Source organism: Eumetopias jubatus, unplaced genomic scaffold (genome assembly GCF_037043125.1).
Source record: "Eumetopias jubatus isolate StellerSeaLion01/CBP00866 unplaced genomic scaffold, mEumJub1_p1.0 scaffold_4, whole genome shotgun sequence".
In the NCBI taxonomy this organism is placed as follows: domain Eukaryota; kingdom Metazoa; phylum Chordata; class Mammalia; order Carnivora; family Otariidae; genus Eumetopias; species Eumetopias jubatus.
Window position 1 is genome coordinate 119,236,723 of NW_028274810.1, and position 17,708 is coordinate 119,254,430.

Below are 17,708 nucleotides of genomic sequence, written 5' to 3' on the forward strand. Positions count from 1 at the left end.
TCCAGCTGGTTTGCATCTGTCTTGTTCTTTGGGTCCTGGTCACCCTTTTACCACATCATACACTTCTCACTGCCAGAGAATCATCGCTTTTAATTAAAAGCATGTTTAACAGCTTATTTTATGGAGCCCCTGTTGGTTATAAACCAAGAATTTCTAACAGCTCCCAGTACCTCGCTCACAAGGTACACTTTTTATTGTGGGTATTTTAGCAAAATACGTGGAGGGAGAAAAGGTGGACCTAAGGGAAGAGCTCAAAGTGCATTGCATGCACTTTGTTTGTGAGCCACTTGGAGTTTGCTGCCTTCCCTGTGCCACCCGTGCAGCCTGGTTCAGTCCCACACCGCTCTGTCACCAGTGAGTTGTTGGGAGCGGAGCTGGGGTTCCAAACTAGAAACAGGAGTTCTTGGACTTGCCTGTGGCTCTGGTGGTTGTTTCCCTGCCCAGTTCCTCCGAAATACAGGCAAGGACCTGAGGGCTCCTAGAGTTCCGTAATTCTCTTCACCCCAGACCCGTGGACAGAGGCTCGGTGGCAGAATAGAGGCAGGGACTCGAGACGTACGTCCAGCATCGGTCTGATCGGTGGCTTCTCCTTTCTAGGACTCCCAGAGCCGGCAAGGAGGGTACAGCATGCACCAGCTTCAGGGCAATAAGGAGTACGGCAGCGAGAAGAAGGGCTACCTGCTGAAGAAGAGCGACGGGTACGCGCGAGGCCGGCCTGCTGTCCCTGCGGTCAGCACTTCCGGGGGGCTAGCGGCCTCGCGACCTGGCCCACACCTCCGGGTTTCCCAGTGCGCTAGCTTCCGACCTTGAGCCCCCTGGTTTCCCTCAGCTGCTTTAACCTGCTCTCTTTCCAGGAAGCAGTCGCCGCCCTGTGGTCCCTAAATGGCCCCGAGGACCTGTGGCCTGCCTTTTTGGGAAGGCAGGTGCCGAGTGGGACGTGAAGCGAGCAGGTGGCTTGCGAACTTGGTGCTCGCCCACCTCTCTGCTTCGATTCATCCGCCCTTTTCTCTGCTGGGGTGCCCACTTGGCTGCCCAAACCCAGCCTTGGGAGTCAGCCCCGACTCCTCTCCTTCCTCTTATATCACAGCCACTGTCATGACAAGCTCTTCATTTCCAACAGGATATGATGCCTTTCTTGACGTTTCTGCTACCCTGCCCTGGAAGGAGCCACTGCTCCTCAGAATATCTGAGCAACCTCTCTCTGTCCCTCTCCTCCGTTGCATCTCCACACAGCGCCCAGAGTAGCCTTGAAGAAACATAAAGCACGTCAGGTCGTTCCCATGCTTGAAGTGCACACAGGGTCTCAGCCCTGCCCCTTGTCCAGCCTCGTCCTCCCATGGCCCCGCCACACCGGTCTCTTTCTGTTGCTCCACCAGTGATTCTGCTTCACAATAAGTACATAAGGAGAATCTTAGTTACTTGCCTTACTAATTGTCTTTCTCCTTGAAAGAAAGCTTCTTGTTTTCTGATTGCTTGTGGATGTGCACTCCTTGACTTTAAGACATAGACTTTTTTTATTTCTTTGTTAAAATTGCAACTTCTGTAAATTATAGTCCTAAGTTTCTGATCACTATCAGTTTTGCTTATTCTACTCATGCATCCAGTGGATGTCTTTTGGGAGTTCTAGTGTAGGTCAAGCACTGTTAGAGACACTGGGGTATATAACATTGAACAAGAAAGATAAGGAAGTCCTTAGCCTCATAGGGCTTACGTTCTGAGTCGGGAGACAGACAATAAAGAAGGGACTATGTGGGAGATCAGATGGTAACAAGTGCTATGGAGGAAGATAGAGCAGGGCAGGGGACTCGGGGCCTGTAGGGGTGGTCTTTGCAGTCATGCAGGGTGGTCAGGGAAGACTTCAGTGAGGAGATGTTTGAGCAAAGACTTGCAGGAAGTGAGGAGATCACCTACAGAGATCTGCAGAGATGGCCAGGAACGTGCTTCCCTTTGTGATACAGGAGTTAAGCATAGCTAGGACTGAGTGAGGAGCCATAGGAGACAAGGTGAGAGGGGGCAGGACACCAAGCCAGGAGGGCTTTGGAAGCCACTGAGTGGAGATGGGAGTCATTGGAGGGTTTTAAGCAGAGAAATGCCGTAATAGGACTCATTTGAAAGGCTCTCTGGCTGCCGGGCTGAGAATGGCTGTGTAGGACGTAAGACTAGAAGTGGGAGACCAGGTCAGAGGTGAACAGGGATCAAGGAAACAGCTGCAGAGGGGGAAGAACGGGTCAGAGTCAGGATAATGCTGGTAGGGCCACCAGGATTTGTAGATATGGGCATAAGGAAAGAAAAGCATCCCAGCACAGAGCACAGCACCTGGCTCTTTGTAGAAAGTCAGTGAATGTTGACCATTAAGTCCTGCAAAAAATAAAAGAAGAAAAGACACACCAGTTACCCCAATCACAGTTTTAAACTGGGCTCTTCTTAACAGACACAGTGACCAGATTGTAGCCCCAATGGCGTGGTATCTAGTGGACATAAATTATTAATCCTGTAGTTTTAACACTACTCGCCTAAAGGTACAAGGATTTTCTTGACATTAGAATTGACTGTTTCTAAGTGAAGTGGTTAATACCTAACTGTTGAAGAAAAGTCAGCTGAGTTTTTGGGTAGGTACTGTTTTGTTCAAACCCTAAAATGTTCAGGGAAAGCATCACCTTGTGAGCACATGTTGTGTGCCTGCCAGACGCCGCCAGGTACCTCTCATCACCTTCTGTAGATGAGGCAACTCATCCAGAGAGATTAAGTGATTTGACTAAGATCCTACAGCCAGTAAGTAAGAAAGCCCAAATTCTAACCTGGGTCTTATGACTTAAAGCCGGGGTGTCTCCCCTTTATATTCCAAAGGGGCATCGCTGCTGTTGGTTGCCCTTGGAGGATACAAGGTATCGGCTGGCATACATTCACACACCTGACTCCGTTCTTCTGGTCTGTTCTTCATTCATGCACTCATTCCACACACATTTATTGATCTATTATTAGTGTTTCAGGCAATCTGCTGGATGCTGGAAGGTAAAAGGTCTGTGAGACGTGGGCCTCACCCTCACCTTGCATACAGTCTGTTGGGAAGAGATAAGGAAAGCACTGTTGCAAAGGAGGCTGGAAGTCCAGTGGGCGAGCCTCCCATAATTGCACGGGCTCCAGAGGGTGACTAATGATAACCCAGGCAGGCCTGTCATTGCTGTCCGTGGAAGAGGAAAGAACTGAAATGCTTGTACGTGAAGACAACCTCACTTGCTAATCATGACTACTGATGTGTCATATGATTTTCTCCTAAGGATCAGTTGCTTTAGTAGTTTCTGACCCTAGTTCTGAAATACTCTTTGTCACTTAAAGGACAAGCATTAAAACTACAGGATTAATAATTTATGTCCACAATTTGGAAAACACTTCAGATTTTTTGTAAGTAATTTAAAAGCTTTATGACCCAAAGGCATTCATCGAGAGGCAAAGGAGTAATTATTTTACATATATGTTCTCAAAATAGTCCTAGAGGATGGGCATCATTCTCTTCGTGACGCAGATTAGGCAAGCAAGCTTCCAAGAGGTCAGTACCATGAACAAAGTCCCGTGGCTAGTGGGCGCTGGTGTCGGGATTGAAGCCCGAGGAATCGGCCATCAGAGCTGGTACTTGTCTAGTTACACCAGGCCGCCTTCTGATAGTTCCTTTTCTGGAATTCTGAGGTCCAAGCATGGTGTAAGTGCTGTTCTCTCTGGCACTGTCTGAATAGGTGGTAAAAGTCCTTGCTATGTCCATTCAGGAGCTTTTCAGGCAAGCATCCTTAGAGCTCTCAGTACAGAGAGGGTAAAGTACAGGCGTCCTGGCTGTTTCATAGAAATCTCGGGAATAAAAGCTCTCAGAGTGTTCACAGAGATAGGGCTGTACTTGGGATTGACTTGATTTTGCTCCCGTTTGTTTGGTCACCTGGGGGCACCACATGAGCCATTTCTATTCGCCAAAAGCTTAATGCTTTTGTGTTAACTTTCCTTGGCTTTATTACTAATACAAAAGAATACAGTTTTGTGTTTGGTTTTGTGTTTCCTTAATACACACGTGAAAAAAACTAATAACCAAAAAAAAAAAAAAAAACCCAACTGATGACTAACGATTTTACTAAATAAAATGAATAAACTGAGTCGGGACAATATCCTGAAGGTTGACTGATTGGTGGCTATTTTGAAACATGTTGTTAGAGAAAGATGACACTGGTTTGGGCTTTAGTGTGTACAGGGGGTGCCTCGCCTGTCTCAGCAGGCTTTTATGAGGCTAAGATGGGCTGCAAAACTCCTACAGCATTGGTTACATTAGCCAGATGCAGGTATGATCATGGGACAGGTGTCCTCTCTTGTCAGCCATTTCCCAGTCAGTGATGTAGCTGTAATTTGAGGGCGCTTTATCAGTCGGTAGTTCTGTGTTACCTCCTGAAGATACCAGCATTTTGAGCACGGCGTGTTCAATTGACTTTTGCTCAGATGGTATCAGATTCTGATTTCCCACTGTGAACTGTGCTGCTAGTAGTTACATACACAAGGAGACAACATTATCTGTGCTCAGAGTTGGTTTTAAATTCGTATTGTGGCAGGTTTCTTACAGGACTCATTTAAGAGGGGAAAGGAAACACACAACGATATTATTTTAAATGCCCAGGAGAAGCCAGAGCCCCCTCCTCTGATGTTGTCTGTTTCCATGACACCTGGGGGCCCCAGGAAGCCTTCTCCTAGGCCAGAGAATCACTGTTCCCTATACGTGTGTTTCTCCATCAAAATGCTCTTAACTAGTACATTTGTACCTGCCCACACAAGTGCGAATCCACCACACACAGGCTCACCTGTGCCTGGAGCATCACCAGAAAACTTCCAAGTTGAAATGAGTTCTCTTTGGCTTTTTCCGAGAAGTGCCAGCCTTCCGCAAGGAGAGGTGTACAAGTCACCAAACATGTTGAGCCGTGACCCTGAGCCCCCTTCTGTATATCCTGAGGCAGCCGTACCCTCACCCTCCTCGCCTGGCAGACATCCTGAGTTACTTTCTTAATTTCTTTAGATTGAATTTTTTTTTTATTTTTTTATTGTTACGTTAATCACCATATATTACATCATTAGATTTAATTTTAATTACAGGAGCAAAAGATTAATACAGCCTTCTTGTAGAAGAGTCACAGATATGGTTAAAAACTCTTTAGCACCACCCCTGCCACAGGTCTGGGCCTCCTTCCCAGAGCAGGGTACTTTTGTCAGGGTACCGTGCTTCTTTCCAGATCTTCTTCTGTATGTGTGTACGTATATTTATATCCCCATAGAAAATTTAGAGTGCCATTTTATACGTGATATACTTTGAGTATTTTTTAACATTACTAGATCTTACCTGAATTATTTTAAAACAGCTTGCTTTTTTCAATCAGCAGTGTGCTTTAGAAGGGTATGTCAGCACATACATAGTTACTTGATTCTTTTAAACTCCTACAGAATACGCCATGGCATGAATGTAACTATGATGCATGTATTCATTCTCCTGCTTTTAGATTTCTGTTGTTTCCCACTTCACTGTCAAGAACAGTGCTATAATGAGCATCCTTGTATATGCCTGCTAGTCTGAACTACCTTCCACCTGGGGTAATAAAATGTTCTGGGTTTTGTGGGTTTTTTTGGTTTGGGGTTGTTTTGTTGTTACTGTTTTATAATGATTGTCATACAAAACACGATATGATTGCACGTCACAGAGTGAACCAGCTACTGCATCAGGTTATGTTTGATTTTGCTCTTCAGGCTCCGGAAAGTGTGGCAGAGGAGGAAGTGTGCCGTCAAGAACGGGATTCTGACCATCTCACACGCCACGGTGAGTGTGTCTGCTCATTTACCATGGTGCACCTGTTAGGCCCTTGGGCCCCGTGGACTAAAAAGCAAAAACATGATGTAACCAGCACTGAAATTTCCCCCAGGTATGCGTACTGTGTGGATTTGGGTCAGAAAGTGTGGGATATCCCTTTACAGAAGGAGTTGGTCTCCTCTTGTCTTGTGGTGTCCGTCTCGTTCTCTTGCCCCTCCAGAACGTCTCATGTTTGTTCTCTCAAACCAAATCAGGAATTCTTTTATCTCATAATCTTGTCTTTTTGGAAGAACTGTCGGTGGTTCTGAAAAACCTAGTTTTCTGATTGTAAAGATGACAGAATGTTCTTTGCATGAAATAATAATTAGGAAGTAATATGTGTACAACATGTTCTGTGTTTTTTGTTTGTTACTATTTAAATTACTCAGAAAATCCATCATGATGTTAAAAAACGAAAATGTATATAAGTAAAACAGTGAGATAATAAAATTGCCTCAATTATGACTCCCCTTTCTTTAGGAATAAAGGCAATTCAATAGAAAGCAAAAAATAAGTTACTGAAGTTACAGAAAATAACACTTATGTTCTGTTTTCTCTTCAGATTATTGTCAGTTACATATGCATATATATCTTGCATACTCAGAGTTGCTATTGACAGTCTAGCTAGAATTTTTATGTTTTGAATCACCCATTTTCAACTAAAAGTCGTGTATTGGCAGAATTAATATACTGTCAGAAAAGGTTCAGTCTTGGTGGTAGTCAAGGAATGCACCATAAAATACGTAATTACTATTTTGCCCTTTTAACACTAGCAAGAAATTACTTTTTATTCTTAAAGATGCAAAGATTAGAATGGAAAATGTATCAGGCGGGACTGGAAACAGCTTAGTGTACCAAGAGTCTCCACAAAGGGGCATGCAGTTAAACCCAGCAATCCCCACTTGGAGAGAAGCTTGGGTAAATTTCAGTATCCTGTGCCAAGTGATGTCTTTGAGCTTATGATAAGCAGTTAATTACTAACGGGATGGTAAAAACGAAGGATGAGCATTTATTACATTGGCAGGTTTTCATGATTCACAGTTGAGATTAGATTTCCCTCTGTTGAGCAAGAAGTACCACTTAATAAGCACTTTTTCCTGCCAGGCACTTCATAAAATTTATTTCACTCAATCCCTTCTATAACCCATGTGGTAATCTGACCTTCGTTTTGCAGATGAAGAAACTAAAGTACAGAGAAGCCCAATGACTTGGCTAGTAGTGGGCAGAGTTGGAAATTCAGACTTGGGGGCGCCTGGGTGGCTCAGTTGGAAATTCAAACTTGGGTTTGACCTTACTCCATAGGCCCCTTCCATTCTGCCTCTCTTCCTGCAGAACCCCATCATCCTACTAGACCAGATGGTCTCCAGGGGCATTTACCAGGTTCTGTTCATCTTTCTTTGTGGTCCCCCCCCCCCCACAGACGTTGACACAGTGATGGTAGTCAGTACACACCTGTGGCCAAGACCTTCCTGCTGGAAGATTCTATGCATGTTAACAATTATTGGCCTTTATGGAACTTGAGCAATTACATTATCTCTGTCCCTTGTACCCTGCAAAACTCTCGGGGTGATTCCTCAGAGGTGCTCAGCTTCCCTCGGCCCGACTGAGATTTTTATAACTCTCATGCCAGTTGTGACAAGCCACCCATCTGATACTGGAAATCCTGCAGGCGGACTTAGATCAGTTAGTAATTATCTCTGAGGCTGTCTTAACAATTACTCATTTATTTAGCAACATTTCATGAAGCTTCCACTCCAGGTGCTGGACTAGGCATCCCAGATATGTGGAAAATGAGATAACTTTTGCCTGCTCATATTTAATTCCATGCACAGTTACCTTATGAAACCGTTCTGACAATCACAAGAATGTTAGTTACCACTAAGTGAGCTCTTACTGTGCTTTCTGTGTATTACCATATATAATTGTTGCCACAACCCACCGGATAGATGCTGTTACTGAGAGAGGTGGTGTGCCCACGTCACACCTGGTGAATGCTGGGATTTCAGTCTTAAAGCTTCCGTGAGTGCTTAATGATCAGTGTTTGCTTGCCAAGCAGGACGTACTCTGCTCCTTACGTTGGTGATTAAAATACTTGGGGAGCTGTATGGGGCGCCTGGGTGGCTCAGTTGGTTAAGCGACTGCCTTCGGCTCAGGTCATGATCCTGGAGTCCTGGGATCGAGTCCCACATCGGGCTCCCTGCTCAGCAGGGAGTCTGCTTCTCCCTCTGACCCTCTTCCCTCTCGTGCTCTCTATCTCTCATTCTCTCTCTCTCAAATAAATAAATAAAATCTTAAAAAAAAAAATGGGGAGCTGTATCAGAAGAATTCCAGTCACATGATCCAAGATCAGAAACTCTGACGGGAATAGTTAGCATTTATTGAGCATTCTCCATGAGTGGGCCATTCATGGTTCTGAGCACATTACCACGACCCACTTTATGTAGCTTCTATTGCTCCTACTTGATAGACAATGGAACAGTCTCTATTTCTAGGCCTGTGTTTCTCTTTGTGAGAGTGAAGAGTCCCACCATCTGACTTTTCAAAGGCATTCTCACCTTCATCACTACCACCATCACCACCTTCATCACCACCACTACCATCACCACCACCACCACTATCACCACCATCACCACCGCCACCATCACCATCACCACCATCACCATCATCACCACCATCACCACCATCACCACCACCAGCACCACCACTACCATCACCATCATAACCACCACACTGCTACCACCATCATCATCACCACCACCACCACTACCATCACCACCACCATCACCACCACCACCATCACCACTGTCACCACTGTCACCACCACCATCACCACCATCACCATCACCACCACCGTTGTGGCCACGACCATCACCATCACTACCACTGTCACCATCAACACCACCATCACTACCACTGTCCTCACCACCACCATCATCACCATCATGGTGGCTAACACTGTTGAATGGTCACCATGTGACAGGCATTCACCAGCACCTCCCCAGCTTACTGTTCTAGGAAGAAATGCATTTCTCTGCACGCCTGCAAGGTAGACAGCCAGCCCTACAAGAGTTCATCTGCAAATTCATTGCTTTACATGTGTCTGTTGAAAGACCTATATTTTTTTTATTTACTATTCAAAGTAATACATCACTATGGAGATCAGATTCAGTGAGAATCTCTGAATTCGCTATTAGGGTAGTGGCTTCCATTTATGGGCCATCTAGTGTGTTCTGAGCAAGGTATAAAATGCTTTAATTTCAAAATACCAATTCTAAGAAAGCTCTGGCAAACATTTCAACCAGCCTCAAAGTTTCAGGATAAAGTTGTTTATATCAGAACACCTGGGTGGCTCAGTCAGTTAAGCGTCTGCCTTCGGCTCAGGTCATGATCCCAGGACCGGTCCTGGCATCGAGCCCCGCATCAGGCTCCCTGCTCAGCAGGAAGCCTGCTTCTCCCTCTCCCTCTGTCTGCTGCTCCCCCTGCTTGTGCTCTTTCTCTCTCTTTGTCAAATAAATAAATAAAATCTTAAAAAAAAAAAAGGTAGTTTATTCAAGCCCCTAAACTATCATAAATAAATTTCTATAGAATTGTTTGCTTGCCCTTTTTACCTTCAGCATTGTAGTATATAATGAAAATAATAAATTATCAAAGAATATATAAGAATTATAGTTGGAGTATTACTTGTAATAATGCTGAAAAATTAATGTCAAAAATAGAAGTTTTGTTTTTCAAAAACCCTTACTTGCTGAATTTATTAACCTCAGTGTCACATTACAGTTCATATAACAGGTTGAAAAGAGAAAGATTACTACTGTTCACGGGTCACTTAGAGCATGCCCAGCACTCCATGTGCCAAGCTAGCCCTACAAGACAGGTGTCACTGTCTTTACTTTGCACTAGTCTGCAAGTTCTGATGGGGTGGAAACTGTTTATCTTTGATCTCCTAGTACCTAGCACACTGCCTGACATACAGTTAGTGTTCAATGAATACTTTTGAGTAAACCTGCTTTGTATAGAAGAAAAAGGGCCAGGGAGATTAAATCCCATGCCTAGGGTTCTGCAATTCGTAAACAGCTGGACCAGTTTTCAAACCCTGAAGTCTCTGCTCTTTCATATCATTGAATCACCATAAGGTCTTAGAGTAAAGAAGTCTGAAACGGTTTCCCAGAAGGGGGAAACAGGGAGCCCTGATCGTAAAGGTATTACAAGTGTCCGTGAATTTGTCTTTGGATCTGAAAACTGATTTTTTAAGATCTTAAATTTTCAAATTCCTGCAGATGTACAAGGCAACCCACACAGGGGAGCGCCCCCTTCCTTGCCATAGGTTTAACAACAGGTTTCTGTGATCAGCCTTTATGGTGTTCTGAGGCTATGCTGGATTCCACCCAATTCCACGTCTTTGTCCCCTTTGTCACTGCAAGAGAGTATTTTCCTTTTTCCAAGAGATTAGAATCAACACTGAGTTGTCAAAGGACAAACTTGGGAGCCCATGAGTCCTGGGCTCAAACCCTTGAACAAGCTGTAGGACTTGATGCATTACATAAGCCTTTGGAGCCTCCATTTTATCCAGTGTAAAATGGGTATAATTTCTCATTAAACATTCCATTGATTCCAAGCAGGCCCTGGAGAAGCAGGGATGAATCAATGGCCCCAAGCTCTTGGAGCTTGGAGTGACCCAGGGCTGAGTGCTCGAAGAGAAGTGAGCAGGATGCTGGGGTAGAAAATGAAGGGGCAGCTAGCTACCTTTGTGTGGCCAGGGAAGGCTTTTGTTAGCAGATAGCGGTAAAGCTAGGGAGGAGCAGTGCCAGGAGAGGAAAGAGGAGAGTCCCCACTCCTGAGCCCAGAAAGCACGTTCAGGGAACCCAAGAGAAGCCAGTGTGTGTGGAAATGGTATCACTTTCCTTACCCTGTTTGAAGAGTGTTTTGGAGGCTTAAACAACACATTCTTTGAAAGCTATTGTCATCTATTTATTCTGGGTGCTTAAAAAAAAAAAACATTCAAGGAGAAACTTAAAAACTATCTTATGGTTGATATAGCAGAAGTTCCAATTAAGCAAGAACCATTAAAAAAAATAACGATATCCTGAACCGCTATCATTGTAATTCTCTATTTGAATTGCTCTCCCCCCAACTTGGCTGGTAATTCTGTTTTATGTCTCCTCCGTGAGCTTCAGATGGTGCCATTTTTCTTCACCTGACCAGCCAGCTCCTCAACCTCCTGTCCTTGTGACAGGGCACCCTCATCCCATTCCCTTTTCTTTACAGACCAGAGCTGACTTCAATAAATTAGGTTCAAAATGCAGCCTCAGGTCCCACCCAGCGCTGGTGGTGAGTCCTAATTGTCATGGTCACTCGCAGAAGAAACCCCATTGTTCCAGTGCAGATGATGTTATATGGACATGTAAAATAAGCACCACCGTTTCCAAAACTCGGGGTCACTGTGGCATATCTCTGTGGACTTCTGCCACATTACAAATGCAGAACCAAAGACATCGATGTTTATTAGAGGACTTCCCAAATCCAAGTTCTGTGAAATGTATCTTTAGAAATATATCTGGTTACGTTTGTTTTGTTTTTTTCTTTAAGAGTTTATTTATTTGAGAGAGAGGAAGAACACAGAGTGAGAAGGAGAAGCAGACTCCCCGCTGAGCAGGGAGCCCGATGCGGAACTCGGTCCCAGGACCCTAGGATCATGACCTGAGCTGAAGGCAGACACTTAACCGACGGGCACCCATATCTGGTTATGTCTTACAGGTTATTTATAATGCCAATACATTGAACAGGAATTTTTACTGTATTTGAATCCCAAGATGATATATTAGCAGTAACAGTATAGAGTTTATTTCAGATGCAAATTCCTATGGCTTGCATCTAAATGAACTTGGAAGAGGCTGCAATTGGCTAAATGAACCCAGTGATTCTCAGCCCTGACAGCACAGTAGAACCATTAGGTTCTACCCCCAAAGGCTCTAATTTCATTGGTCTAGAGGTGAAGACCAAGGATTGCTTCCTGGGTGAAGAGCCACTGAGCCCCTCCTTCATTAGCCAGTGTTATAATTTGGAGGGACCAGGGGGTGGGTTCTTTCACAGAGGTCTTTAGATGTCTGCAGCAGATCTCAAGGACTCTTGCAAAGTGTGTGAGCTGGCTTGTAGACCTCATTTGTAACTCAGCCGGTGTGGGGTCTGATTCTCACCACATCCTCCTTTATCCTAGCCGAGGGTCCTGTTCGGGAACGAAGCAGTAAAATCAACAGAGGGCAGGTCTCCATAACCTGAGTCCCCGGCATTTGTGGAAGCAGCTCTGACCGCCTCCGCGGGTTGTTCTGTGTCTGGCTGGCGTCCCCTCACCCCCACTCCGTTTGCATGCTCTGTGTCTTCACCTTTCCCTGGGCTCTCTCTGTTCCCCCATCCCCACCCCACCCCCGACCATGGCCCACAGCCCCCAGTTCACCCTCCATGACCCTCCTGTCAGACAGGATTTGCTGTTCTATTTGAACCTGGGTGATTTCAATGGGTAGCTCTCCCAGAAGTGCTTCCATTTTAACAAGGAATACTGCTTTACTCTAGAGAGAAGTTGACAGCAGTAGAGGTTTATATATCAGCTATGTGGACACCATTAGAAGAAATATTTCGGAAATCATTAGTAAGCCTAAAAATAGTAACTAACATTTATTGAGCACGCACTACATGCTAGGTGCTTTATGTAGGTTTTCCCACTTAATTTTTATGACACCCTTCCAAGGTAGTTGCTGTCACCTCCATTCAAAGGGACAAAAGTCTGGAAGCACCTTAACCACCAGGTGCTAGAGTCAGATTCGAACCCAAGAAGTTGAATTCCAGAGCCTGTACTACCTGCCACTTGGAAGTGGGGCACCAGACATTGCCTTGGTTCATTATCACAGCAAAGTGGCATCGTTTTCTTTCTTTGTGATGAGAAGACTTGCATGGCTGTTAGTGGATGGCTGGGCCTAGACCCAAAGCCAAATCAGATTGTCTCCAAAATTATGGATTGTTTCTCCATTCTACCATGTACCTCGTAGTATGAATAAATTGCCTTTGTAAATTAACAAAATACTGCATTACTCCAGACAAATGGGCAGGAGCTTCATTTCCCCAAAGTGTGGCTCCGTGAAAGCCAGGTATTTTTTTTTTTTTTTTTTTTTTTTTTTTTAGAGAGCATGCACAGGAGCAGGGAGTGGTGGGTGGAGGAGTGTAGAAGGAGAGAGAATCCCAAGCAGGCTCTGCACCCGGTGCGGAGCCCAAGATGGGGCTTGATCTCACGATCCTGAGATCACAACCTGAGCCAAAATCAATAGACACTTAACCAACTGAGCCACCCGGGCACCCCTGAAAACCAGGTATTTGGGGCAGTCTCTCATTGTGGCTTCAAAAACCAGCGAGCATCGGACCCTCAATTCCTTCTGGCGAATCTTCCAGAGGCACAAGGGCCTCACGGTGCTGACGCTATCTAGGATTTGAGGAACTGCCGAATAAATCTGCTTCATGTGAGGAGCTTGGAGGGAGCTCCTCCGAAGAACTGGTTTCTTAGGTGAAGAAGAGGGGGTGAAATTGAATTCAAATGTAAAAGAGGTTATAGATAAGAAGCACCAGTCTTGCAGCTTGTGAGGGCTGAGCCTACACAGTGCTCAGGGGTCATTCTCTGTGCTTCCAGTGTGATTGGAATTCCAGCAGAAAAGTGAGTGGAGTAAAATCTCATTGGTTTAGAGCCCACAGATTCAGCGAGTGTGCCCGTTTGGTTGCAGTGAATGTGACTGGTTCTTAAAAGGACTAAAGAAAGTTCTGGTCTTACAAATTTGAAGGTATAAAACAAAGGACCTATGGTCTGAAATTAGTTGGTTTACGTGTTACTCCCCACTCCTCCCTCCCCAGGATAAGAAATAAGGGAGTCCTTATAAACGTTTTACTTTCACCTAACATTCTGTTAGCCATGACCTTAAGGCAAAGTTACTTCACCCTTTTGTGCCTTGGTTTTGCCATCTGTGAAAGGAGGGTGATAGTAAGTGGTACTTACTTTAGGGTGGTGTGCAGATTAAACACGTAAATATGTGTGAAAACACTTAGAACGGTATCTGGTACGAGTTCTGTGTAAGAGTCAAGACGCTGATACTGCCCTCATTTTAATTACCAGCCGTTTATATGTAGGGCAATAGAAATCTGCTCTAAATGTTTGCCTCAGGTATTCACTGCCCATTTTTTTTGATAAAATGTAATGAGAATACTTTTTTAAAAATATAGCCTATGGCTTAGATGTTTTATCATCAAATTACTGCATTTTGTAGAATTATTTTAAAAGGTTTTTGGTTTACAAGTTCTGGTTGGTTAACAAGGCATGGATTACAGTGGTTACTATGGTTACATGGGAAATCAGAGAGTTGAAAAGTTCTTGTGCTGGCCCATGGGGCACCTGGGTGGCTCAGTCGGTTGAGCATCCAACTTGATTTGAGCTCAGGTCTTGATCTCAGGGTTGTGAGACGGAGTCCCGAGTCAGGCTCCACGCTTAGTGGGGAGTGTGCTTGAGGTTCTCCCTCTCCCTCTGCCCCTTCTCCCACTCGCTCGCTTGCTCTCTAAAATAAATTTTAAAAACTAATAAAAATTTAAAAATTTAAGTTTTTTGCTGGCCCAAATTCTGTATCTGGCAAGTAGGAGACACTTGTAGAAATTAGTAAATGGAGTAATGTCCCGCATGTTTGTCATTTGCAGTAACAATAACATCAGCCCCAGTTCTTCTCAGAAGCCTGGATAAACTCTTTTTTTTTTTTTTAATTTACATTATAACACATGCTTTCAAAAGTAAAATGAAGAGTTACTACCGCAGTAAGAGACTTTTAAGAATATCTGCATATTCACAGGGGGCCTGGGTGGCTCAGTAGGTTAAGCAGTTAAGAGTCTGCTTTCAGCTCAGGTCATGATCCCAGGGTCCTGGGATTGAGTCCCACGTTGGGCTCCCTGCTCAGTGGGGAGTCTGCTTCTCCCTCTCCCCCTGTCCCTCTCCCTGCTCATTCTCTTTCTCTTTCTCTCAGATAAATAAATTTTGGTAGAAAAAAAGAATATCTGCATATTCAAATATATCTTTCTCACACATATATTCTGCCAACTGGAAATGAGTACTGTGGTGTAAATGGTTGGGATGGTTAAATCATTCACACTCTAGAATGAAGTACTTCGGTAATTACTAGTTAGATTATCACCTCCTCCCCTAAGCTATATGAAGGACCACTAAAGGGGAGGAGAGCTTTCATTGTAGCCACAAGATAGTAATTTTGGAACGTGGAATATGTCCAGAATGGGCAGGATTTCTCAACAGAAGTATTAAGTGATTTGGAGGGAAGCAAGAGAACTGGCCATTCCAGGATAGGAAGAACAAAGCAAGAAAGATGTTTTTACTTACTATGTAAATGTCCCAAGGGCTTGCCTTGACAAGGGAACAGCTTGATAAATGGGAAAGGCTCTGGGAAGGAATTTGTTCAAATCTCAGCTTTGCTTTTTACTTTCTGTAAAACATTGGTCAATTTACTTTTGCCTTCCTGACCCTCGGTTTCCTCATCTGTGAAATGGGTACATAACAGTACCCAGCTATTGGGGTTATTGCAAGAATTGCATAATAAAATTTACTAAAGTACCTAGCAGTTTATTAGGTGCCCAGTAAATGAATACTGTTACCTTGCCCCCAAATAAACCGAAATACTTTCCAAAAAGCAGTAGTTTTAATGTACTAAAATATTAGAGATATGATCTCTCTGCAAGGTGGTAGGTATTCATTATGTACCTAACATCTTGCTGGAGGGTGATTGTGGTTATTGACTGCATGCCAAATATATGTGTCCCTCTAGGGCAGAGTAGGTGTCTAAATAAATACTGAGAGAACAAAAAGTTTGAAATGACCATAATGATCAGAACAGCCTTGTTACCAAGTATTAGCAGAGAAAGTGAAGGGAGCTTTATTATTTTTACCTCTTTCCACAAAACGGCCTCAGCCTGGCGGGGTCAGGCTTATCCCCCAAGTAAATAATGATGTTCACTTCTTGTTTGTGAAGCAGGGCCATTCAGTAGGATGATGGAGGGAAATAATTTCATTCCTGGATACTAATTCCAGTAGCAGCTGTTTCCTGCTAACAGAGAAATATGCCTGCACTAACAACTTCACACTTCCAGCAAAAACATTTCACCGTGGTGCACACTGAGCTGTTTGAGGACAAATGTGTGGTGTTTGTTTTCTTCCCGGAGACGCAGAAACGTTAATCAGAGTTGACTCATTCCGTTTCTACATGCATTTCTACTTACGTGTCTGATGATTTTCCTAGCTGAACAGCATTTTCTATTTTGAGTGGCAGAGCATTATGTCAGAGGGATAATATCTTCATCACTTCTGCTCATGGAACGTGTTCAGAGCTTCCCTACTTGGAACATTTTCAAAAATGAAAAGCTCGAGGGTGGTCTTGCCGTGTGTGTGTGTGTAAAATGAACACATCTGTGTATATTGTTCATTGAAAAAAAAAAGCAGTTTGCAAAACAATATATGCAACTTGAACTGACCCGTGATTTTTAAAACAGACTTCTCTCTCTCTCTCTCCCTCTCTCACACACACAAACACACACATCTTGTTAAAGTCAGTGTATTAACAACGTCTGGGTATAAAAGTGAAATTACCAGGTAGTGTTCAGTTTCTTCTTTGCACTGTGTCCCCTAGTGTTTCTTCAGTCAATATCGTTCTTGTAATGAAAAGTGAAATCTGTAAGAGGACACGTCTCAGAGTTTCAGGGAACAGAGCCATAAAACGTTCAGTTTTGAAACCCGTCAGACCTGTATTTGGAATAGAAGCACCTGTAGCTATTGAAAGATGCTGCTTCAAAGCAGACCCCACAGGCACAGGCAACCTTCCCTCCATTCACCATCCAGGTGCCTGGACTGAGTGATGCATATTCTATATAGAGGTCACTTTTGGAATCATTAATTAAAAGTCTCACTTTTTTGGCAGCATCTTGAGTCCCCGGCCCGCAGTACCATGACTGTAACTTTGATTCAGGCCCCCATCATTGCTCATCAGTCTTGCAGTCTCAGCCGTCTCCCCCAGGCACCCCCCTGAATGCACATCAGTGTGCTCACTGCTCAGACAGACCCTTCACTAGATTGCCAGAGCCACTGGGGTGGGAGTGCGAGCCCCTTAGCCCGACAGGCAGTTCCCCCCGCACTCCCCTTCCCCTGGGCATCACTGCTGCACTGGTCTTCTCTTACCCCCAGCTGCATTCGCTTGCTCCTGTTCCCACCCACCCCACCCCCACCTTGTTCAGATTCCCCCTCCGGGTCCTCGCCAGGGCTGAGGCTGCCTCTGTGGGCCACACCCTGGTCAGGCAGCACACATTCTAGGTCCGTGCCTCGGTCTGTTTCCCGTAGCTGCTTGGTGGCACAGAGTGCTTTCCATATGTGCTTGGGATGTTGCAGAGGCTTCCTATTTAGCTAAATAAATAAGTAAACAGGTATTTCAAATAGGTTTCTAAAATTTCTCATCACTTAACAAAAGTAACTGGGAGAAAATCAAATGACCTGAGAAGACATGAAAGTAGAAGTGAATCTTGGGCATCCTGGCTCTCTGTTTCTACCCTTACTCTTCTCAGAAGGAGATGTTCTGTCATGTGCTAGGGCTTCTGGCTGCTTCCTGAGATTGTGCCGCACGGTGGAAGCAGGAGGAGGAGTGGGACTTTGGTCCACTCAGACCTGGGTTCTGCTCCAGGCTCTGCCGTCTCCTTACTGGGAGATTTTAGGGACATTAGTTAACCTCTCTGCGCCTCTGCCTCTTCATCTCACTTAGGATAAGAAACTAAAATG

General features: G+C 44.5%; 1 protein-coding gene across 2 annotated transcripts in view; it reads left to right on the top strand.

Moving 5' to 3' along the window:
- The window catches only part of ASAP1 (ArfGAP with SH3 domain, ankyrin repeat and PH domain 1), a 339,019-nt gene that overhangs the window by 262,263 nt on the left and 59,048 nt on the right, over positions 1–17,708 (top strand). For both annotated transcript variants that reach the window (XM_028105646.2, XM_028105644.2), the window contains exons 12-13: positions 598–698; positions 5,764–5,833. In XM_028105646.2, coding sequence (XP_027961447.1) covers positions 598–698; positions 5,764–5,833 — 171 coding nt within the window. The remainder of the gene's footprint in view (positions 1–597; positions 699–5,763; positions 5,834–17,708) is intronic.